The following is a 24,525-nucleotide window of genomic DNA, read 5'->3' as shown; positions in this document are numbered from 1 at the left end:
TTTATATATAATTAAAACCCTCCTCTTTGTGGTGCGCTTGTTTGCGTGTCGGCGCGTCCCGGCGGTGTAACCGGAGAGAGGGGGCCTCGCTGAGAGGGAATGCAGGACCGCAATGGAGCACAATGCAATACAGGTAAAGGCCGATGTCATTCACGGAGGAATTAATGTCGGTTTGCGGCGTTAATGTCGCCGCTAACGTCGCTCGCTGACGGGGGGACATTTTCGCCGAACGTCGCCGCGAATCGGACTCAAATTCGGCGTCTGGTTTCATTCAGCTCAGCCGTGTCGTATTGATTTGTTTTCCCATATCAGGCAACCGAGAGTTGCTGCAATTACAACTTTATTCAGCCGGGGCTCAACTTTTTTCTTCTTCTTCTTCTTCTTCTTCTTCTTCTTCTTCTTCTTCTTCTTCTTCTCCTTCTTCTTCGGCGACATAAAAACGGTCGTTTTTCGAGGGTTTCTGCTGGGGGCCAAAACAAAAAAAATCGGCCACCTCGGAGCTCGCGCCGGCCGTTAAATTTCAGTTTAATATCGATATTTTTCCGCGTTAATGATTAATTTCTTTGTGTTTTGACTTCGTGTGTCGTGTCGACGGGTCTCCGGCTACCAACCCCCACCCCGCAGCGCCACATTACCCCCAAATAAAATTAAAAATTTCTGCCCCTTCGCCCGCCTGAAAAGAAATAATTAAAAAAAAAAGAAATCAGGAAACTTTTCGGCTCGTGCTCATTTTTTTCTCTCTCAGCGAAAAGAAGAAGCAGCCAGCTCGCCTCGTCGCCATGATTTTTTTTTAAATAATAATAAAATATAATATAATTTCAGCGACATATTTTTAAATAAAAGGCTGTTTTTTGTGTGTCGACGCGAACAGGCGGAGTTGAGCTGCTCATTAAAGGAAGAACATTGATATTATTATCAAATCCTCCCCGACATTTTGTCTCCAACTGTTTAAGGAGGAATGTTAATATTGTGAGAAAGGAAGGGGAAATGTGGACTTTTTCTGCACTTAAAATGTCGAAGATTAGCCTTGTTTTTTGTCCTAAACCTAAAAGATAGACAAAATACTCGAAATAAACTCGTTTATTTTGATAAAAGCCCTCCACATGTGGCGGAACATGCCTTTTATTTGGCTGTATATCTCTTTAAATAACATTTTTTTATATATATTTATTTTGTATATATTGTTTCCACCAGAGGTGAACTTGTAAGCTTTATGAAAAACAGGATACAGCCAAGGTCAGGGGTGTTTATGTATTATTTGTTTATTTATTGTGTAAAGCAGGAGACATTTTACTATTAATATTCAGTTTCCTCTTCCTCCCCATTTGCTGAAAACAGTTTTTTTTTTTAAATCTCACTGCATTATTGTCAGAAGTATCACGAGAACTGACGCAGGCATGGTGCAGATTAAGGGTTTCCATCTTAAATTCCTGTGTGTTCACATTTTAGACAGAGGGCTGCCTCTCTCAGATTATGTTATGTGGCTTTTATTTTCCTGCCTGCCGCTAGGCTGGAGCAGTGCTTCAGCCTCCCTCCCCCAGGCTCAAAACAGGAAAAAAGAAAAGGCTGAGGTATCCATACGCAGCCGCCATACTGCCAAATAACACGTTTACCTCCGCTTTAGGGTGGCATTTATCCCATATTCTCACTGTCATTAAACTAAATGTAAACATTAGGACTTAAAGGACACCAGGAGGACTGAATGCTGCACAAAAATCAGCTTGTTTTAGTCTTTTTCTTTGTTTCTAGGCTCACAGCGAGAGTTACCTGTCAGATCATCTACAGGAAGAAGATTTAAAATATTCAAACATAAAAAAAGATGAATAGGCGGCCATTTTAAGAAGCATATTTGTCTTTTTTGGGAAAGGTGGATTGATTTTAGCTCATGTTGGTAAAAAAAAAAAAATAGCTGATCGGTTGATTCAAAGATGCGTTTTGAAGAATTCGGCGACCTGTAAGTGGAAGAGCTTTAGGTTAAAAGTTTGTTTTTGGAGCTTGTAGTTTTCTTTTTTAGGAGAAGTTTTGAGTTTTGCTGATAAATTGTTGAGACGGCGGACAGGAAGTGAATCAGCGTTGAGTTTAAGGAGCAAACCTGATTTAAAAAAAAATCAACTTCTCATATCTGTTTTGTTAAATTTGAGCTAAACTGTTGATTTCTAATCTCATGTTTCTGTCGACAGGAACAAGCTGGAGCCCTGAAGTATCCATACTGACAAATAACAGGTTTACCTCCGCTTTACGGTGGCATTTATCCCATATTCTCACTGTCATTAAACTAAATGTAAACATTAGGAGTTAAAGGACACCAAACGGACTGAATGCTGCACAAAAATCAGCTTGTTTTAGTCTTTTTCTTTGTTTCCCGTCAGATCATCAACAGGAAGAATATTTAAAATATTCAAACAGCTGAATAAATCAGCGGCCATTTTAAGAAGCATCTTTGTCACTTTATAAAATCTCTCTGCTCATGTTCCTAATTGGCTGCTTTAATTTATCAAACAACTGAAGAGTCAGTAAACATTTTCAGGAAATTAGTCATTTTCTTTACTTTTATAGTTAATCTTAAAGCTGATTCGTTCAGACGGTGGACAGGAAGTGAATCAGCATCAAGTTTAACGAACTAAAACAACAAAATTTCTCTTTTTAACCAAACTGTTGATTTCTTATGTCAGATATGTGCTATAAAAAGGATTAATTGATTTAATTACATTGGAACTTTGCCAGAAAATCAAGAATTTTGAATCAAACTTTTCAGCTTTCAAGATATTCTAATAGGATTAATAAGTTTAGTTTGGAGCCATTTGGAGAAATATTTCATCCACTGTTGTTGAGTTGCATGAATTTATGGATCAGCTGATTGAAAAAGAAGTCTGCAGACATTTTAAACTATAAATGGTTCTTTTAACTTGTTTATTTTTCAGTTTTTTCCTTTTTTGTAATAAAAAGTTTGAGTCAGGATCAGAAATTCATGATTGTCGGCAGTTCAGGAAAGGAAATTATGGGAGAAACTCTAAATTTCTTAGTTTTGACTTTTAATATTTGTGCAGAACAGCTGATTTCTTGTCTTGCATTGATGCTAAAATGAAGATTTATCTGATTATTTGGATTTTTTGTCCTGAAAATTTACCAGAAATGAATAAACCGTCAAACAAGAATCTTTAGTTTTAAGTTGAATTTAGTTTTCTGCTCCTCTGAGAAGCTTTTCTTTTAAGTTTTCTACAGTAAAAAGTTATATTTACAAACTATTTATCTGTGAAATAAAAAAAAATATATTTTCTGTTTAGTTTGTCAAAAGTTTATTATTGTCACACATCGACCTTTAACTCGTGACATGAAATAAAAAGAACAAAATAAAATAGGATAAATATTAAAAATACAAAAGTTTAGCTTTTAACCCGCTGCCATGACGAGCGGTCTGAGGATGACTCTCAGCTGCTACTGTTACTGGATTTTAATATTTTAACAATCTGTTTGAATCGGACAGAAACTGTGACTGAAATGTGTGATCGCCCGTCGTCTGAGTTCGTCTGTTAGTAAAATATCTGATCACCCACCGCTGGATTTTAATTAAAGTACTGAATGTTTCAACATGGCTGCCACAGCTAATCGAACCGATCCCAGACAGATGCTGAGCACGCCGGCGGACGATATGCATTCCAGATGCTCGCCGTAAGTCTTTCAGCAGCAGATCAATATCAGTTATTTCCAGTTAAAAACTAAAACTAAAACTTTATTTACAGTGAAGTAAAAACTTCAACAACAAGATCAAGTTTTTTTTTACTCAGAAATTAGAACCGATGTCTCATTTATTAATTTGTAGTCTTTAGTTAAACAACAAATCTGTATTTCAGAGTAAATAAGGTTTAATCGTGTCGTATTGTCAGCCCGTCGCTGTAATCATGTATAAAGTTTCCACTGGGACTCTGCGTTTAATTTAATCTCCTGCGGTTTCATAATTTCAGTTTCTGCAGCTGAATATAGGCTCAGTTTGACCTCGTTTGCTTCGCTGCAGTTGTGTCGTAATAATGTTTCTGTGGCGGCGAGCGAGCGGAGGTCATCGACGCAATTTTAAAAAGATATAATAATTTCACTGTTTGGCCTTTTTCCCTCGGCGGCTTGACGGACGAACGGCGTGTCCTGCTGCGGCGGTTATTCCTTTTATCTTTTCCTAAATCTGATCCCGGCGCTCCGGAGACACGGGAGTGAGGGGAAAATTAAAGAATATTTAGCACATAAGCAGCCGGGAGCTGAAGGGCAACAATCGGGCGTCGCAGCAGCGACAAGACGAACAGGAAGGACTGGTTGTTGTTGAGGAACATACACATATACACACACACACACACACACACACACACACAGAGACACACACACACATATACGTGCTGGATATTTCTGCAGTGGAAATAAATTAAATGTATTTTATCTGATAAACTCAGCCGCAGCTCCTCTGGTCAGATCGAGACAAACATCATCAGATCTAAAGTTTTCTCTTTTCTTTGTTCTTCCTCAACATTAAAGTAATAAACTTTAATAAACTGCAAACACGAAACTGAAACAACCGGCTGAGAAAGTCAAATCATTTTATTTTATTTTATTTAGTTTGGCTGCTCATCAAAGTTTATTTTCCTGAATCAAAGTCAGTTTTTCTGCTTCCTTGTTGGCAAACATTTAAAGTTTAAAAGGAAATAATTCAGGAATTTGAGCTTTAATGTAAATTATCTTTTTTAAAACTAGAACGGCTTTATTTTAGCTTTTTATTGTTTAAACGTTTAAGTTTAAACAGTTTCATTAAAACAAAATGTTTTAACTCTTTATTTACTCGTTAATGTCAGTAAAATAATCGTCTGTTTGTTGGGGAACGTGAACTCATGAATAATAATCTGTCCTCAGCAGACGGTTTTGTTTTTATTTTAGTCGTCCTTTAAGCGGATTTTCCTCGAGCGAAGATGAGGAAGTGACGTCACAGCGTGTTGCGTGATGGGATGTGGGCGTCGTTACCATGGTTACCCGGTTACAACAAAGAGACACCATGAGCGACTCGACGGGTTTTAATGAAACTGTGACTGCAGGGCTTTCCAGTTCAAGATGGCCGCCGAGGCTAACGGGTGTTGGGTAGTAGCTGAGAGTCGTTCACAACAGACCCTCCAAGGGTGGCATCCAACTTTAAGCATAACACGAGTTTTTTTTTTTTTATGAAACGACTCAAATTATTTCCCAACATAATGCTCCTATTGTGAAATATGACTGGCAATGGGCTTTTATTTTGGTTTGTGTTCTGGTCACTTTGTGGAAACAAAAAAAAAGAACTTTTAGTTATAAAGTTTATAGTTTTAGTTATCTCCCCTTCAATGTTTTGTGTCTCAGATTGAGAAAATTAGATATTTTAACAAAAGAAGAGAATATTTAGACATTTTTTAAATTAGTTTTTATATTTTAACACTCAGAATCTAAATTAAAAACTTCAGATTTATGTTCAGCATCAAGACTTATTCAGCTCTTTATTTCTGCTGTTTTTCTTTTTATTTTCATATAAAATAACAGGAAGTTGGTTTTCTTGTGCAGCCGCAGTCAGCAGAGGAAATAAAGAGTCCTTGTTTTATTTTTTTTTACAATCCTCTTGGAAGGAAAAGGCCTCGGTTTATTCGGCTCGTTGCAACATTTTCAGCCAGTTACGTTTTCTTTTCTTTTCTTTTCTTCTCTTTTTTTTTTTAAGTCCGTAAACAAAGATCTTCGAACAATGGGGACAGAAATTCAGCCAATCTGCAGCTCGAACGCGTCACCGACCCGTTTATCAGGAGTCAGGTCGGGTTTGAAAAACATCTTTAACTTAAATATGAAACTTTGCTTCGACTCTGACGAGTTTTCTGCAGAATAATTAGATAATTTCTGTCAGTTTGAAGCTGTTTTCCAGCAGCTGAGAGAAAAATCTGCAGAACCCAACCAAACAAAGTCTTTTTGCTTTAATCTGTTATTTTTCTCCTGCAGAGATATTTAGCATTTTGGGATATTTAGTGTGTAAATAAAGCCGGTCTCTGCCCAAACTAATAACATGTAAACAGTAAATATGAGCTTTTCTTCTGCCAGGACAACTTTCTGCTCCTGTTAGCTGCTCACATGTGATTATTTATTATCTGTCTGTGTTAATAAACTGATATCTTAACATTTGTTAATAAATATTCGACAAAACGGAGCTTCTAACGAGAGTAATTTGGTGGTAATGAAGGATGTTTTTATGGGTCAAAGGTCATCCTATTCTGAGAATTTAATAAATCTGAACGAAACAAAATGTCACTTTTAAAAAATATTTAAAAAAGAAAAGAAAACTGAAACGTTTGTCCCGTTTTGGATCAAATTAAAGCCTTAAAAACAAACTTATCGCCTCGTTTATGAAGTTTTATCTGTTTGTGCTGCTGGGGACGACTCTCAGCTACTACCACGCCTAACTGAGGCACAATCTGTGAGTTTCTGTTGGCTGTGGCGGCCATCTTGAAGTTGTAAACGGACGTCCAGTGATCGGGTTCTGGGAGCTTCGTTAAAATCCATCCACTGGTTCATGAGATATTTTGCTAGCAGGCAGAGAAATCGACACTAATTGGCTTTTACATGATTGCCCACTTTTCTCTCCAGCAGCAGCAAGTGGCAGAAATGATTAGATATTGTTTAATAATTGACAGATTTTAGGGAAACGTGTTTAAATTATAAACAGACTTTTTGAATATTTGAAGCTGTGGATCCAAAATGGCTGCTGGGTCATATTTCTCCTTAGATTTGGGGCTGAACGTGTGAAGACGTTCAGTTCCTCTCAGCTGAAGCACTTCCTGACAGAAACGGGTGAAATCAAAGCTGCGGGTTTATCCGCCCGCTCGAGGTGCATTTGATTTATTGTTCCAGACGCCTGAGCCTCGAATCAAATGTCCCCTCATTGTTCTCGGGGTGTCAACGCTCAGGAAGCTCGGCGCGATCCGAGCCGACAGCAGAACGAGCTCTTTAAGTCGTTTAATGAATTAAAGCGTTTCTTTAAGAGGACGACTCTCAGCTACCACCACCATAAACCTGAATTCAGTGTCTTTAAAAATGGCTGGCTTGTGTGTTAAGGTAGCTGTGGCGGCCATCTTGAATTGGATTGACAGCAAAGAGTGATCAGTTGTAGATAAATATCCAGAGATTATTTTGAGTTTTGTTAAAATCTGTCCAGATATTTTGCTAACAGACGAAACGTTCCTTTTTTTGCCTTCGTCAGCCGGTGATAAAAACATTCACTCTGATAAAGAGAACTTTAATTCTTTAAAACTAATTAGTATAAAAAGTTGTGGAAAGTTGAGATTCTTGTAAAGTTAAAAACATTTTAGTTTTCTCGCAGCCGGTTCCAAAAGAGTCCAAATTAAGTCCGTTTAAGGTTCTCAACCTGAATTCAGTCATTTATTATTTTTAACATTTAAGGCTTTGATTAATTTAACCATCAGTTGGTTCTCCTTCGTCTCTGCAGTCGAAACATTCAGAAAGATCTGATCAACTCATATTTATTAAATACTATTTTATTTATTTATTAACTGAAGTAAAAATATTACATAATGTGCTCAAAGTATGTTTGATGATTTGCTGGAGTTAAAGACATTCATGTGTTTGCTACGGTAACTTGGCTGCGGCGGCCATCTTTAATTAAACGGGCGTAGATCGCAACGTGTGATCCAGATAAACGCAGGTCTGCCTCCTGAAGTCCGAGTCAGAAAGGAGACTAAAAAGGGATTTATTTGTTACAGAAATAAAGATTTGAAGGTTTTCTGGCACCAAAGCAGGAAGTAGCGTTCTCTTTAAACTCACGCAGAACCCCTTTTAAAGGGCTGAAATCTCTTTAAACCTTCAGAAAGTGAAAATGATGTTTCTGTGGCCTTCACGTCGAGCTGAAACTTCAGGTGAAATCCTTAGAAATGATCTGGAAACAGGCGCTCCGGAGGTTCGGGTCCTGCAGGTTTCTACACGTCCTCGCCGTCAGGCTGCTCGCCGCCGCCTCCTGATAAACTGATTCAGTCTTCCTGAGCTGAGCTGGGGCTGCGGCCCGAAAGGTTAATTTTTAACGTTTTCCCCAGAGAATTGATTAATATATTACAAATCTTGCGCCCGGGGGAGGATTATACGTGTTAAAGTTCTGCAGGATTGTGCAACTTTATTCTTAAATTTCTGTTTAGGTTCTCGTGTCACAGCTCTCATCACTTTGGTATTTTTCTGCCAGAAACACATTTAAAACATGTTTCGTGCTGCAGGTCGGGCCTCTGCGGGTTCAGTAATCCTAATACTGTAATTAAATTAGAAATATTGATGCTGAACCTCTGTGTGTTTGGGATTCAGAAGAAAACTGTTTATTTAAACAGCAGTAAGGTTGTGATATTTCAGACTTATTATGAACTCCTGTTGCTGATTAAAGGTCTTTTTATTGAAGCGTTCATCCTTTGTGCTCAGGCAACTCTTAAAGTCCAACAGATTTACGTTCAAACATTGAAAATGTTTATTTTCTTCAGCCTCAGTCTGATAGAAACTACTTCTCGTCTCTAATAATTAAATTTTATTCCCCCCTCTGTGCCGTTCATGAAGCTCTTACAGATTACAGGTTTTAATCTTTAATGGAAGTTGGAGACGAATGTTAAATATGTTGAAGTGAAACTTCTCGGCTCGTTTTCCTCAGATCTTCTTACAGGAAATCTTCACATATGTGACATGAACTCTTCCTCCTCCTCCTCCTCAGTGGGTCGGTGCTCCCTCCTGCCAGCGAGGCAGCTACGCCTTCTACAAGTCTGTGAGCAGCAGAACCGGGCCGGACGGACCGGTCCAGGTGTGGCGGCTCGGGGAGTTCTACTTCGTCCGGTGTGGACCGCAGGATCCCGTCTGCATCGCTGAGGTGAGCGTCCGGACCCACTTATTTATTCACATGGAGCCGCAGTGAAACGGTTTCCTCAGCAGGTGGCGCTTTAAGATGTTCCTGTCGATCTCAGATCGCTGAGAAAATAAACGCCGGCAACGTTTCGCCTTCAGGCTCATCAGAACGTGGAGCAACGGAGGGCGGCGTTAAAATTCAGCTTCGCCTCCAGAAGAAAAGTTAAAACACAGACTGTAGCGTTAGCAAAATATCTCATGAAGCAGAGAGTGGATTTTAATAAAACTCTCCAAGCAGCTTCATTAAAACACAAAGATGTTTGTAACTCAGGTCATTTTACAGACGAGGAGCTTGAATCCGGGGTGGTAGGAGCTGAGAGTCTCATCCAGAATGTCACCGGATCGAAGCGGCTGCAACGCCGTCCGACTCAACGTAAGAGAGGCGGCGGGCGATATGCATTCCTTCAACGAAAGCCCGCCTCTAATATTTGTGATCGTTGCTGTCGGATAAATTAAACTCGTTGCTGTCGAACGTGAGAAACAAAAAGATTAAAACTTCATCTGAGTCGCTTTCACAGCGTTTACAGAACCGAACAGAGTGGTCCTGAGCCCCGGTGATCCACGGTTCGGTCTGGAGTCAGGATACGGTCAAATCAATCAATGAAACCTCCTTTTATTCACGTTTTATTTTACGTTAAACTCATAAAAGTTTAAACTTCGGCTCCTGATCCCAGCAGATTGTTGGATGTCTCCGATCCGTTGCTTCTGTACGAGCAGATTTTAATATTTCAATAAAATTTGACTAGATTAAAACGATCCAGTTACCCTCCAACAGTCGGCTCAGTGAAAAATCGCTCTGGAGGATGTGATTGACCTTTGACCCTGGCGGTCAGCTCTCCTGAACGAAGCTGTTTTTTCTCCTCCAACCAGCAGCTCAGATTCAGAGGTAATTAATAAAAACTGGGTTTCCCTCCATCCCCTGCAGGTGACCTTACTATGGGAAGATCAGACACGGCGCCACCTGCTGGCCAGCGCCAGACTCTACTTCCTGCCGGAGGACACGCCGAAGGGCCGGACCAGAGAGCACGGAGAGGTAGGACTGACAAAAACCGGGTCCTGGGATCATCTGAGACCTCCTTCCAGGGTGGTTCAGCTGCTTATTGCTGCTGGTTTTATCTAAAATGTTTTAAAAGAAAAATCTTATTTCTGACAGCTGATTCCTTTTTATTTAGAGAATAAATTCCAGACAAACTCTGGACTTCATTTAAAAAGTCCTGATGAAATCCATCACATTGAATCATTTCAGGGTTCTTATTCTGGGGTTTGCTTCCAGTTTTCCAGGATCAAACATTTGAGTTTTTAAAATGATAAACTCTGTATGAAGGAAAGCATATTTCTGTGAGCTGTGAGCGACTCTCAGCTACTACCACCCCAGAGTTCAGCTCGGACTTGTGGCCATTTCTGTGTCATGTTGATTAGCTGTGGCGGCCATCTTGAATCGGGTTGACTCCAACGGTTCATCAGCCGTAGACGTCCATCCAGTGATTCTTTTCTGAGAGTCTAAATCCCTCCAGTGGTTCGTGAGATATTTTGCTAACAGACAAACACAGGCAGTAAACAGACTTTTGCTCAGTTTAGACTTTAATGTAAATTTACAGGACAAGTTTTTGAAGTTTAAAATAAATCAGCTGTAAAATCTGTAAATAATGAAATGTGAAGGAATCAACTCTTTATATAAAACAAATGAAAATAAAAACTCTGATTGTTTCACCTTTAATGAAGACGTCTTTGAATCAGGATTATAATCTGTTTTTACTCCGTCTGAGTCTGGCGGTATTTATCCAGCCTCGTTGAAGGTGTCAGCAGCTGATTTATAAACGTTATCAGTCGGTCTGCAGCTCACATGAGAGCCTCTGGGACAGAAACGAATAAACGACCCAAATGTAAATCTTATGACTCGTCTGAAGCCACATTTTCCACATTTCTTCTCAGCTGCAACTCTCGGGCTTTTTTTTTTCTGTTTTCAAAGAAATCAGTTTGTTTTGTTCTCTGGAAGTCGTGTTTTATTTTTATTTAAAGACCTGAAGCTAATCTCATCTTCTCGTTGCCACCCGCTGCTGAGAGGCTCGTTAACGGTCCAGTTCAGACGCTCAGCCGAACTCCGGGTGGTGGTAGCTGAGAGTCATCCCGGCGTGCAGTCTGAGGGCAAACAGATAAAGCTTTTAACCAAAACAGAAGGTCTGAATGATGAACAAACTGAAACATTTGAACCTTTAAATCCTCCATTTTTAAGCTCCCGAGAAACATTTCTCCTAATTCTGTGTTCGATGAAACTTGGTTGTTTTTTTTTTGTGTTGGGATAATAAAGTTTCCGCCTTTCCTAATCGAGCTGCTGGTTGTTCCGGTGCCGAGCGGTCCGACCTGAGCAGGAAGTCGGTGTTCAGAGGTTTGAAAGTTTAGGACGTCTGTGAGAAATATTTGTTTCTGTCGGCCGGCGGCTGCTTCAGCAGGATGACCTGAACTCTGCAGAGACAGAAAAGATCTGTTTCAATCTTTACATGAAAATTAATAAAACCTGAAGAACTGACAGGTTCTGGGTCCTGGTTCTGCCTCACGTTTGTCCCGTTAATTTCACACAAACCTGAGGAAACTGGGAGGTTCGTTTTCCTTTAATGAGAGCGGCGGGACTCTGCTGTCTATGGCGTCTGAAGTCTTAGACCAATTTTTGGTCCTAAAAAGTTTCAGTTTTGTCTTAAATTTGATTGTTTGTTGTGAGGCTTTCAGCAGAACTACAGCTCCCATCATGCAACAGCTCTGTCACAGGAAGTTATCTACAAATGCTTCATTTTCTGTCTCTCATCTCCTGAAACTGTTGTATTGGAGTTTTTTTTAAATTACTTAGATTGAATTGAAGTAAAAGGCAGTAAAACTTGAAATAAATCCTTGAAGTTATTTTTTAGAGTTTGAGTGAAAACCCTGGACAGTTTCTGAGACCTGATTCAGGTTCTTCTCAGCTGTGAAGCTCCTCGTCTGAACCGCAGATAAACTCCAAAATGCTGCAGTTTCAGGTTCCATCTCCTCAGGTTCAGTTCAACGTTCTGCAGGAGAACGTGGAACGTTCTTGTTGCTGCCTTCAGGGCGACGGCTCCGGCTGCACCCAGCAGGTTGAGCAACAACAAAAATGTTCTGAACGTTTTAAATCCGCCTCAGCTGTTCGGAGCGTTGGATGATTTTAAAAACAACGACGTTATCAGAGACGACGGACAGTTTTAGGGTTTTTAAAAGATGTTAGAATAAATCTGGCCTGATTATTAATCAGATTAATATCAGAAACTTTAGAGCAGTTAAAACAAATCCACTTCTTTAAATAACTGAAGGCCTGAAACAGATGCAGCCTGAGTTGGAGCTATTCTGCTGCTGGTTAAAATCAATTAGCTGTGGCAGCCATCTTGAATCGGATCGACTCCAAAGGTTGCAGAAGTCCATTCGGTGATCGTTTCCTGATGGTTTCTTAAGTTCTGTCCAGTGGGATGTGAGATATTTTGCTAACAGACAGGCAAACACATGATCGCCCGCCCTGACAGAAACTCACTTCAAGATGTCTGAACTGCTCCTTTGAAAAGGAGATGAGTAGAAATAAAGAATAAGAAAACTTTTTATAATTTTATGATCTGAACGATGATTATAATGATTATAATTCATTATAGTTTAATGATTATAAACAGATAAAAATGTTTTAGTTTATTTACAGCTAAAGATCAAAGATCATTCTAATTTTATTCCTTTAATTCCAAATAAATTGTCTACTGTTTATTTTCTCCCCAAATATCTTAGTTATTTTTGTATTTTTGATGTTAATGTTGGCAGTTTATAGAAATCAGGTCAGCTGAAGGTTGATATCCAACACCTATTTAATTATTTATTCTTGATTTAACAAAGTATAACAGATAATCACTTTAGGAGCCTTGAAGAAGTTGTACTCTTAAAAATGAAACATAAAAGATCGTTGTCTCTTAAATAACTACAGTCAGCTGGCTGTAGCAGCTGCTGCTGATGATTTTAAAATCAGTCGGCTGATTTTATTCTGTTAATCTCCAGCTCTGAGTCAGTTTGAGGTCCAGCTTCATGGTAACATCAAGTTATTTTATATTTTAGGAGTTTTTAATAACAATAAATAATAAAATATTTAAAGTATGACAGATGTGAGTTCTGCTTTAATCACTGACAATTTCCTGAAATATTTTATGATGATTCTAAACATTTTTATTCTGATTATATTTAAAATAAAGTTTTAATTCTGAAAATAAAACTGTAGATGAGATTATTAGGTTTTAGTTTTTATGTAAAATGTTAGAATCTAAAACGAGCAGCAGCTGATTAAACGTTGGGCTCAGATTCTGCTTTAAGGTTTTTAATTTTGTTGAAAACCGAAGAGGAGGAAGCAGACGCGTTGTCACTTCCTGTTTGGCAGCAGCTGGCGGCGAGTCGAACATCATCTGTTGCCGAGCAGCGCGGCGTGGAACAAAAACAGACCGAAGGCTGGAATCTTTGAAACAGAATTGTTCTGTTTAAACGGAGCAAGGTTCTTTTCCTGTTCCCATGCAGACATCCGGACGTTCCCCGCTCCGGGGTCACACCTGCGCAGGTAAACTGCAGGAGGAGGGGGCGGGGCTTCTTCAGGCGCCCAGGAAGGGTTTCTTTTTCTTTAATCTCCGGACCGAATGCTGTTATTTTTGAAAATAAGTGATAAAAATGCTAAATAAAGAACCTTTGGTGCCGTTTGTTTTCAGAGGAACAGTTTAGAATTTAATTTTCTGACTGATTCACAAATTAAACTTTTTTTTTATTATTTCTCCACAATTCAGACAAATAAATACATGAACTAAAACCTCAAACTACCAAATAAAATAAAAAGAGCTGCAATTATTATTTTATATTGATTATAAATGTTATTCACATAAATCTGTTTTTTTATGCCACTTAAATCTTTTAATTCAACAGAAAATAAATAAACTGTTTCTGTGTTTCTTCCCTGAAGCTCAACAGGTGAATTCAGGTGAATCTGAGAGTTCGGTGGAGATCTTCATCCCTCCTCCATTAACGGTTGACTGAAGACGAGTTTGTCTCTGTGCTTCATCAGGACGAGGTGGTGGCCGTGTCCAGGAAGATGGTGGTGCGGGTGGAGGACCTGGTGCAGTGGTCGTGTTCAGAGCCGTCAGGTTGGAGCAGAGACCCGAAGACGCCGCCTGGCGGCAGCAACGGCCTCCACCAACCCCCGCCGAGCAGCAACGGCCCCGAGGACCCGCCGGAGGAGAGCGAGGAGCTCCTGGAAGTCAAAGCTGAGGGTAAATTCATGTTTACCTGAGTGACAGCTGAAGAGGCTGAGCTGTTAAAGCTAAAAGAAGCTGAACGTAGCAGAAAGCTGAAGGCTAGAAGTAGCTTCCTTGCTTCGGCTGCTCCCTCCAGCAGGGGGCGCCTCAGACGGCGAACGTCAGGAAACGTTTGGTTCACCCCGGATCGGTTTTGGTCTCTTTCCTCCCCTCAGACGGCGCCTCGCAGCACCCGGGCATCAGAGTGCTCAGCTACCCGCAGTACTGCCGCTTCCGCTCGCTGCAGAGGCGCATCCAGGGCGGCGCCAGGGACCCGGCGCTGCAGGACCCCCACCTGCTGGCCCTGGGGGGCATCAAGGTCCTGCCCAGCGCCCGGGTCCTGTACTGCAGGGACACCTTCAACCACCCGGCGCTGGAGAGCAGCGCCTGCTTCTCCTGGCAGTTCAGTGAGTGTTCGGCTAGCATTTAGCTACTTTCACCTTTTTAAAGCTTCTTTTGGCTAGCGCTTTGCTACATTTGATTAGCCTTTTTGCCTTATTTTTTTTTAAACGTTTACCTTTTTTTTTCTACTTTTGGTACTTTTATCTTTTCCCTTTTTCTTCTTTTAGCTTTTAGTATTTTGCTAGTTTTGTTCTCCTTTCTAGCTTCTGTTCTCCCTTTTAGCTGTTATTCCTGTTTCCGTCTCAGCTCCTTGAGTAAATTTCTAGTTTAGCCTGACTTCGGTTTGATTTCAGCTGATTTCTCAGGAATAAAACCATCTGAACGATGATTTCTCGAACCGTTTCCTCGAGCTGCAGCGCCGGTTTGAAACGCTGCGTCTTCAGGTCTCTCAGCGCGACTCGAGACACTTTAAACTGATAAAGAAAGAATAATTCCCAGGTTTTGTTCTACAGACCATAATAACAGTCAGTGTTCTCCCTTCAGGGAAGAATAAAGTTCTGGGTTTTCACGCCGCCGACCGTATTTATGAGAACTGAACGTTTTACAGACTTTGTTTGCTTCTCGTCTGTAAACAAACAATCCTTGAATCACAGAAACCTGAATCGGTTCAGCAGGACTTTGTTTACTTTTATTGAGATTAATTCTTTTATTGTGTCAAACAACCTTTTATTTTGTTGACCTGTGTTTACGAAGCAGTTTGTTTTACATGAGAAGCTAATTTCCTTCCTTCCAGTGAAATTCTGCCCCCTGCTGGATCCTCTGAGGCTCCCGTCCTGCAGCTCGTCTTCATGTCGGTCTTTAATCGTCTCTTTAAAACCTTTTATTTGTTGTTTTTCCTGCAGGATGTCCGTCTCTCAGTCTGCGAGGACGTCCTCGCAAGAGGAGAGGCCGCGATGGCAAGGACTCCCAGAACTCGGGCCAGACCGAGTCCTGGATCGACAGGATGAAGGTTTGTGCCTCCGGGGGGGTCAGCCGTAGGTCAGCCGTGGGTCAGCCGTGGGTCAGCCGTAGGTCAGCCGTAGGTCAGCCGTAGGTCAGCCGTGGGTCAGCTGTAGGTCAGCTGTGGGTCAGTGTATCAAAGAGTTTCTGTCAGGATCTTCAGTTCACCTCAGAAAGCTGCAGCTGAACTTTATTTGGAAAAAGGACAAAAAAAAGAAATAAAATCATTTTTCTTGTCCTCTGTGTTGAGCTGTAAAGATAATGACTGAGTACCCGTTAGATCAGGTTATAATCTGGGAACAGGTTCTGCCTGAGGACCACCTCTCAGTTCAGGTTCTAAATGCGGTGTTCCTCCTCCTCAGGAGAACGTGATGGGCAGCGTGGAGGTCGGCTGTGAGGGCAGCTGGCTCCCCCACCCTGAGGAGCAGCTGTTCCTGGATCAGCTCTACGTCTTCATGGAGAACCACGGGACACCCATCCACAAGGTCCCCAACCTGGGCTTCAAGAAGAGTGAGGAACCCGTTTTCTGTCCGTTAGAACCGAGGTTCCTCCGAGGTTCTGCTCCAGTTTTGTCTTTGGAGTCTTTTTATTTATTCTGTTTTATTGTTTTTAAAGATTCCAAATGAGGTTTCAGAAGAGTTGGTCCTAATTAATTTCATATAATTTTGTCTTATTTTTTTATTTTAGGGATTTCTTTTATTGGTTTTCTTTTTAAATGTTTTATTCCTTGTTTTAATCATCAGCCCTTCATTTTTAAAACAACCACTTTTACTCTAATTTCCTCCTCTTGTGTGTGATTTTTTTATTTTTCATTTCCAGTATATTTCTCAAATTGTCCTGATTTGTTAGAATATAAAAGTTAAGTTGGTTCATCTTTATGTGATGTTCTGGTCATCAGGTTCCTGCAAATCCTAAAAGTTTAAAAAACAAAAAGACAGAAGACGAGAAGACAAGTTGTCCTTTAATCTGGACAGAATCAGATCGTCTTCACGTCTGTTTTTATGTCCGACTGACTCTGTTTTCTGTTTCTCTCGTTTGTTCGCCGTGCTGCGCTGCTGGCTCAACAGTCGACCTCTTCCTCATGTACTCGGTGGTCAGACGGCTCGGAGGATACAAAAAGGTCCGTTTTGTCTTTTTATTATTAGAAGAAAAACAACAAAAAACGTAAAAGTTGCATCAGAACCTTGAACAGAAATGTGGATTTTATGCAGCAGATTATTTCTAATTTGTCAAAATCCAACAAAGAAACAAACCAAAGCTGAAAAACCAAATATGACAGAATTCAGACTTTTATTTTGAAAAATTGTAAGAAATAAAAGCTCATGCTGTGCGTGTTTGTGTGGCGCAGGTGACGATGGACCGTCTGTGGAAGGTGGTTTATAACGAGCTGGGAGGATGTCCCGGCAGCACCAGCGCTGCCACCTGCACCCGGAGACACTACGAGAGGTGTGGACAAAAACAGAGACAGACACAAGACAAACACATCCGCAGACGGGGACAGAAACGGACACAGACGGGGACAGAAACGGACACGGACAAGGACAGAAACAGACATGGACAGGGACAGAAACAGACATGGACAGGGACAGAAACAGACAAGGACAGGGACAGAAACACCCACAAGCAGGGACAGAAATGGACACAGACAGGGACAGACATGGACAGGGACAGAAACACCTGCAGACAGGGGACGATGGCACTCTTGGACAGGGGACGATGGCACTTTTGGACAGGGGCAGAGACCGTCGCGGACCCTCACTGACACAAGGAAAACCTGGATCCTGAAGGTCTCAGTCAGGATCCGTCCGGAGAAGCCGACCCTGTAAATGTTTCTAAATGTCTTTCAGGCTGCTGCTGCCATACGAAGAACACCTCAAAGCGGGAGGAGTAGAGTTCAAAGTCCCAGAGTCCCCTGTTCCTCCAAAACCCAGAGGCATCCGAGGACGGAAACCTCTCCACAGAGGCAGGAAACCCGGACCGAAGCCCAAGGAGAAGAAGGTCCTGCCTGCACCTCCTGCACCTCCTGCTCTTCCTCCTCCCCCGCCTCCTCCTCCTCCTCCTCCGGCTGTGAGTAACCACACTCAGCTCTCCTGGTTCTGATCGAGGAGAGACAAACATCTCAAAAGCCCCCAAAACATCTGGACGAGCTGCTGGGCAAATATGAAATAAAACTGCTATGAGCTTTTATTTTGAAAAAAATCCACTATGATTAAGTTTGATAAACAGAAATACACTTCTAATTATCTTTATTCCTCTGAAATGTCAACAACAAATCAAAGTATTGGGTTTTAGTTTAAAGTTGTCTTTATAACTAGAATCATGTTAACACAACAAACGATTCACTGCAGTGGATGAAAGCTTGAAGATGTTAAAACTCCTGGACAGGTTGTGGACCACCCTGGACAGCCGGTGTCCCCAAATAGTCCCCTGATGGTGAAGCGAGGCAGAGGACGGCCGCCGGGCACTCGGAACAAGTCCACTCTGATTGCCGAGGCCAAGCTTCTGGCTCAGCAGCAGGCGAAAGCTAAAGTGTCAGCGGTGGAGAAAGGCAGAGGAGGACCGGCGAGCAGCAGCGCGCACAGGGTAACGGGCCGACATTTACAGATGTGTCAGCGCCACAAATACATCCAAGTTTGAATTTTAACATGGAAGATGTGAACTGTCCCAAACTAAAGGGATGAATCTGTGTCAGTTTAAGATTTGACCTTTGACCCTCAGAAATCCTGGAGAATCGTTGCTGCGGCCATTTTAAAAAACAGGCTGAATGTTTGTTTCTGCATCTTTCTGTATGATTTCACTTTATAATCTGTGACCTTCTTCTGTTTCCAGCCCATCCAGCCGGCCATCCTGCCCTTCAGCATGCCCCTCACCCCCGACCTGTCCCCCATGTCCCCCCCCTTATTCTCCTTCCACACCAAACCCAAGGAGCTGAAACCGGACCGAGGGGAGTCGGCGGCGCCGTCCTCCGCTGTGCTCCTCTCCGCTCTGCCTCGCTTCGTCGAAGGCCCGCTGGGCGGGTTCAGCCCCATCAAAGGCGTTTGTCCTCTGGACGTCTTCAGGAGCCGCATCAGCCTTCAGAGGGCCCCCGACAGCCCGGCCCTGACCCCCCAGGACCCGACGCATCACCGCCCGGCCATCTACACCCTCCAGCCCAAGAGCGGAAGCCCGGACCCCCCTCACCCCAGCGGGGACCAGTCTCAGCCTCACCTGCTCCACCAGCACCAGAACCACTGCTCGGGCTGCAACATGGAGGACGGGGGCCAGAGAGGGGCCAGCCGGGACCCCAGGAGCCGGCCTCCCCTGCCCCCACTCCGCGTCCTGCCCCTGAACCTGGACTGCGACGTTCAGGTGAGCCAGCTGATGAGGACTCGTCATCTGGACTCGTCTCAGCTGCAGACCTTCACCCGCCGGCTCTCGGAGGCCCTGTCCCAGGACCTGAGCATGAAACCTGCCTGCTCCCCCATCACGCCTCCCCCCGAGCAGGCGCTGCCCCTCAACCTCAGCAAACGCTTCGCGCCCAAAAGAACCAGCACCGAGGGGCCGGATCCGAGCCGGCAGACCGTCAACGGGAACACAGACCCGCCGGGGGCCAAGAACTCCAGAACCAGCTTCCAGGAGCAGGCGCAGGACTTCAGCCTGGGGGGCCGGTCCGGCTCCGGAGTCAGAGCCGGGGGGCCAAACATGGAGCTGAGGAGCCAGGAGGAACCCGCGGACCTAAGCTCCCCCAGCAGGATCCGGGCCTTCCTGCTCGGCCTGCCGCCCTTCCAGGTGAAACTGGAGGAAGACCTGAACGGGACGAGGTTCGGGAAATTTCCTCCTTCAGAGCCTGAAACCCAGAGGACCGAGGCCAAGGAGGGCGGGGGCACCGCAGAGGTGAAGAAGGAGGAGGAGGAGCTAACAGTTAATAAATTACAGAAACTGGAGGAGAGGGATCTGACTCCGTGTTCGGGTCCTGTGGAGCTGACCGGAGCCGGGCCCTCCAACGCTGACACACACTGTTTTTAGCATCAGCCTCTGTTCACTTCCTGGGATCTGACCCCAGGGTTCTGGATGAGTCCATCACCAGGTTCTGTGTTGCTGTTAAAGCAGGAACGTTCTTCAAGAACTCCTGAGCTCTCACGCTTTCATCTCGTGTCGTTTCCGGTTATCCGGAGGTTTTTCCTTGGATTGGAAATCTCAACGCAGAGACTCCTGACAATCACGGATGGTTTTCCTTTCTGTTCCCTTTGAGGTGAAAGTTTTTAACGAACACTGCCATAACTCTCCATAACACTATCAGCTTCATTCATCGTTCTGCTGAAACGTTGAATAAGTTCCACGTTCGAATGAAAATCTCACATCTATGGGTGATGCTATGCATCAAGACTTCATTAAATAGCATCCAGAGTGTACTGTAGTCTGCTAGTTTCATGTTAAATTCTACTCTACTTCTGTAGAGGTATAGTTATTTTCTGATAAAGTGTTTAAATGTAACCTAGGGCTCTAAATGGAAAGCTCAGTCTTCACCTTACTAGCTTGTTAAGTGAAGCGTTTCTATAGTCCTGCTTGTTAGCTGAAATTAAAAGAACTTTTTTACACAAACGTGCCTTAAAGGGCCCGCGATCTGCCTCATCGTTGGCTTCAGATACATCCGCTTAAAGGGATACCTTCATGTTTTTATCATCCCTGCTTTTCTCCAAACAAAGATCTGAGCTTGGATTGCATTTAGTTCAGCGCCTGAACCAGCAGTTAGGTTCCACACTCCTCCTCCTCTTCCTCCTCATGTTAGTCTGCATCCTTCTTCATCACCACTGTTCATATCCTACATGTAGCTCAAACAGTTAAACTACCTCAGGTTCTTCTTCTCCCCCCCCACAGCTGACTAACCTGTGTTCTGGTAGAACTTCTGCTCCCAGTGATCCAAACACATTTCTCTTTCACACAAACAGCAAGTAAAGCAGTTTGCACGTTTATTAGATTCTGCCTTTACCAGCCAAAAAAAAGAAACAAAGTAAAATCTCACCTAGAATCATATTTCTGTATGAACCGGGACTAAAAACAGACTTTTAGGATGTTGCCGAGTTTCTAAACGTTCAAATTTAGGGTTGCCGATCGAGACTTATGGAACTAGAGAGGGGACCAGGAGCCAGAAGTTGAAGCGCCCTCTAGTGGCCAACTGCAGTACAAGTTTTAAGCCCCGCCCCCTCCATGTAAACCAATGGGTATGTAGTTCATGCCTTGCTGCTGTATGTTTAAATGTGATGCGTTCACTTTCAGTGGGTTATTTGAGGTTATTGTTTCCTGGCGTCTCATCAGCAGCTCTGTGCGCCATCTTGTGGCGAGCCGAGGAAACCTTACAGAGCGAACAAACCATCGCTTTACACCCCTGCTGCCTTCGAAAACCTTTAATAACCCGTTCCCTCTGAACACGGCGGAGTCCGCTTCGTCCGCCATGACAGTTTAAACCACAGAACTTGGTCCAAATTAAGAGTCGGAAAAATGATCTCTACCAAATGGAAACTGCGCCGAATAATCATGGCAGCCCTAAATTAATTTAGTCCCTTATTCTGAAGCTAAACGACGACTCGTGAACAAATCTGAGGCCGTTTCTGTTTGTTTTCGATTCAACATGAAAACGAGTAACAAAACTTACAGCGTTCACTTCACCAAAGAATGTCTCCATAATCCCTGTCCACACTACTCCAGATATTTTTATAAGTTCAGACTTTTATGCCCCTCAGGATTCAGTAACGATTCAGGAGGTGGTGATAAAACGATAAAACTGGCCTGTTTTACATAAACACTGATTTATTTCCTCGCCTACTAAAGAGTTCACAGTAACCTTTATTGTTTCTCATTAATGAAGTAAAATAATTGAGATGTTAAAAAAACAAATATTATTGACCAATCGATTATTGACATTTAAAATTAGATGTTGCCTCCCACCTGAAATAAAATACGATAAATTAACCTGTTTAAAGACAGTTTCGATGACAAAAATGTTGATTTTTAAAATGTTTTCCAAAGTAATTTTTAGACTGTTTTAGTGTTTTGGAGCTTTTTAGAAACGATAATGTAGCAGCCTTTGTGCCCTAAAAACCAAAATAACAACGAAGCCGTTTTTACTGTTTGTTTTCTACGTCTGACTCGTTTTATCCCGATCTTTTCACCATCAAACTTAGATTCTGTTTTAAAGGTAAATAACCTGAAGTGTAAATGTTACCAAAGGGAAGAGAATCGTTTTTAGCCAGGATAAGAATCTTCTTTCTGTGTTTTTGAGGTTTTGTTGATGTGGACGTTCTCGCCACCTAGTGGTGCGACGTGGGTATTTCAGTGTTTTTGTTAAACTCATAGACAGAATTTTTTATTTTTTTATTTTAAATGGAGATTGTTTAAAATATTCGGAGTAGTGTACGGGGGCCTTAGTGCCAACACCATCTCCATATTTAACTGTAAAACATTGAGGTATCCCTTTAAATCAGCCTTTCCTGTTTGCTTTTATGCCGCAGATGTTTCAGATTTGCACACCTACTGTACCATTACGCTTTTATATTTAAAACGACCATGTTTGATCTCCTGTTTGTCAATTTGTTGTATTTTATTTGACCCAAACTTTGAAATCAATAACACAAAGGTGCTGTTTATTTTTCAAATATGTAGCTTATGGCCATATTATTATTTTATTTTATTTTTTCTCCTTCTTGTTGGCTGATTAAAGCCTGAAACACTCGTCACATTAAAAGTCAGTAAACCTTTTAAGAATGAAAAACGCCAAGCAGAGGATTTGTCTAGAGAGAAAATATTTTTAAGAAAGACCTAAGCATAAAAAAGTCAGAATAATTTGACTTGGTTTATTGTTAAACAGAATTATTTGTGAATGAATGCATGAGTTGTTGCCGATGCACCAAAGTGCTCCACTAAACTCCATGACTTCTGTTATTGATGGGATTTCAGAATTTTGCTTTATCTCATTTGTTTCGTTTGCTTGGTATTTTTTTTCCGTCACTTAATTGCAAATCCAACAGAGTTATATTTTCATGAATGCAGTAATTTGTTTCACAGCAGGGTATATCTACTGTACGCAACTGTTGTCTGGCTCTGCTTCGTCTTGAACCTGTATTTATTGTTGGGGAGGTGATTTCTGAGTGAACGGCCCAGTGAAACTTTGAAGGAACACGTTTGTACGTCAAGAATTTCACGAGGAAGAGACCAAAATGATTGTGAGAAATTTAAAAAAAAAAAAAGTGCAACTTGCAGACCTCAGACAGCAACAACAGCTCTACCTTTAAAGTAAAAAAAAAACAAGTTATCACAGGATTACAGTTTTAATTGTCCACTTATTTAAAACTAATTTATTAGTTGATGAACTGATTTGATTTTGGAAGGAGCAACATTTTAGTTTAGTTGTTGGGACGTTCATTAGCCGGACATGCTAACGAGAAATACTCTAATTGGGTTGTAATCTACTTCATGGCACAGCTCACTCATTAAAGAATTATTTTATTTTATTTTCTTCATCCATTCTTCTGGAAGTAACAATGCTTTAGTTTACCGTTGTTGGAATGTTCGTTAGCCGGACATGCTAACAAGAAATACTCTGATTGGGTTGTAATCTACCTGAGGGCTCAGTTGACTGATCTGTTTTTTTATTTTATTTTTTTTAAGTTTCTCTTCCCCCTTTATCTTGCAGTTTGCTCATAAATTCTTAGTTCTGTGATTAACCCGTTAGCCTCGTTTTTAAATCCACCGTTTGTGTCAAACTGAGCTCTTCCTTCCTTCCTTCCTTCCCTCCTTTCTTTTTTAAACATAATGCAGTCACAAATAAAGTCAAAGGTAACGTTTGTTACCAATACAGGAACTTGAGTTATTTAGCTAACTTATGTCAGGATTAGTTTTGTTTGTTTTTAAAAAACACAAAAAGATAAATATACTTTTAACAATACATTTGTCGACCTTGGAACACAAAGAAATTTCACTCATGTAGGAACTTTATCTCTTCCATCATCTGGACACGCTAACGTTTGTGAGACTAATTATAAATAATAATTTTTGTTTGTTTGTTTATTTTACTGTTTGTCCAACTCTGACAGATTTCTCTTCAACACGTTGACTTTGTAACTACCAGAACCTTTCAGTCCGGCCCGGTTTGGTCGCTCCACATCGTTGTTTTACTCCAGTCCTCAGTTTTAATTGCAACTAGAATCTCTTTAGGTTAGAATTCTTCAGATAAATTTCATTTTTTAGAAGATAAAAAATGTAAATTATTCCCTGAACCAACCTGTCCCGTTACACTCGGAGTGCAAACCTGTTCCTCTGAAAGTTCTGGGCCCGAACGCTCGTCCCAGTCAAACCACAGCTCCACTGGACCAGTTTTCTGTCTTTTATCGCCTTATATTTTGCTTCTTGATATTTGACTTGTTCTGAATGATAATGACGTGATGCCACTGAGTAATTTTAAGGCGAGAAGTTTGTTTAAAATCTTGTTAAACCAGTATAACTTTTTTTTATCTTTCTTTGTTTGGGTATTTAAGCTTAGTTTGTAAAAGTGTCTTTAGGTATTTTTTTCTTTGATAAACTTTGTTTACATTTTGTTATGCATGTTTAACAGATTTCTTGTATACAGAGTTTTGCACACTACTCCAGCATCAGTCTCGAACGGCACTGCTCATTTATGGACAGAACTTCTAAGTGCCTGATACTTAAATTGGAGTTGATGTTTGTTAAATTCAGCCTTCATGCCATTGACTTGAACAACGGCTGCCGTTGTCGTTAACGTTTTGCTTGTTTCACGCGGGGACGGTTGGACGTGGAAGGACCAGCGACAGCAGGACGTTTTGCTCAGCTCCGTCCTTCGGAGCAAACTGGACCTACAGGACTCGATAAAAGGGACACGGAGTGGTCGGTCGGACATTTATAATGAGAAATGATCAAAATAAAGGTGCCACATGACATTTTAAACATCTCTGAA

At 41.7% G+C, this 24,525-nt stretch overlaps 1 protein-coding gene across 1 annotated transcript; it reads left to right on the top strand.

Annotated features, from left to right (window-relative positions):
* On the top strand, positions 1–23,517 carry zgc:77151 (uncharacterized protein LOC337153 homolog). Its single transcript, XM_017426848.3, has 12 exons — positions 1–133; positions 8,741–8,893; positions 9,854–9,961; positions 14,009–14,213; positions 14,414–14,644; positions 15,482–15,588; positions 15,941–16,088; positions 16,646–16,698; positions 16,927–17,024; positions 17,426–17,645; positions 17,964–18,161; positions 18,408–23,517. The coding sequence occupies exons 1-12, from the start codon at positions 113–115 to the stop codon at positions 19,581–19,583; spliced, it is 2,718 nt and encodes a 905-aa protein (XP_017282337.1). The 5' UTR covers positions 1–112; the 3' UTR covers positions 19,584–23,517.
* The last annotated feature ends 1,008 nt before the right edge of the window (positions 23,518–24,525 follow it).

This window comes from Kryptolebias marmoratus, linkage group LG13 (genome assembly GCF_001649575.2).
Source record: "Kryptolebias marmoratus isolate JLee-2015 linkage group LG13, ASM164957v2, whole genome shotgun sequence".
NCBI lineage: Eukaryota > Metazoa > Chordata > Actinopteri > Cyprinodontiformes > Rivulidae > Kryptolebias > Kryptolebias marmoratus.
The sequence above is the reverse complement of the archived record's forward strand: the minus strand, read 5'-3'. Positions and strand labels throughout refer to the sequence as shown.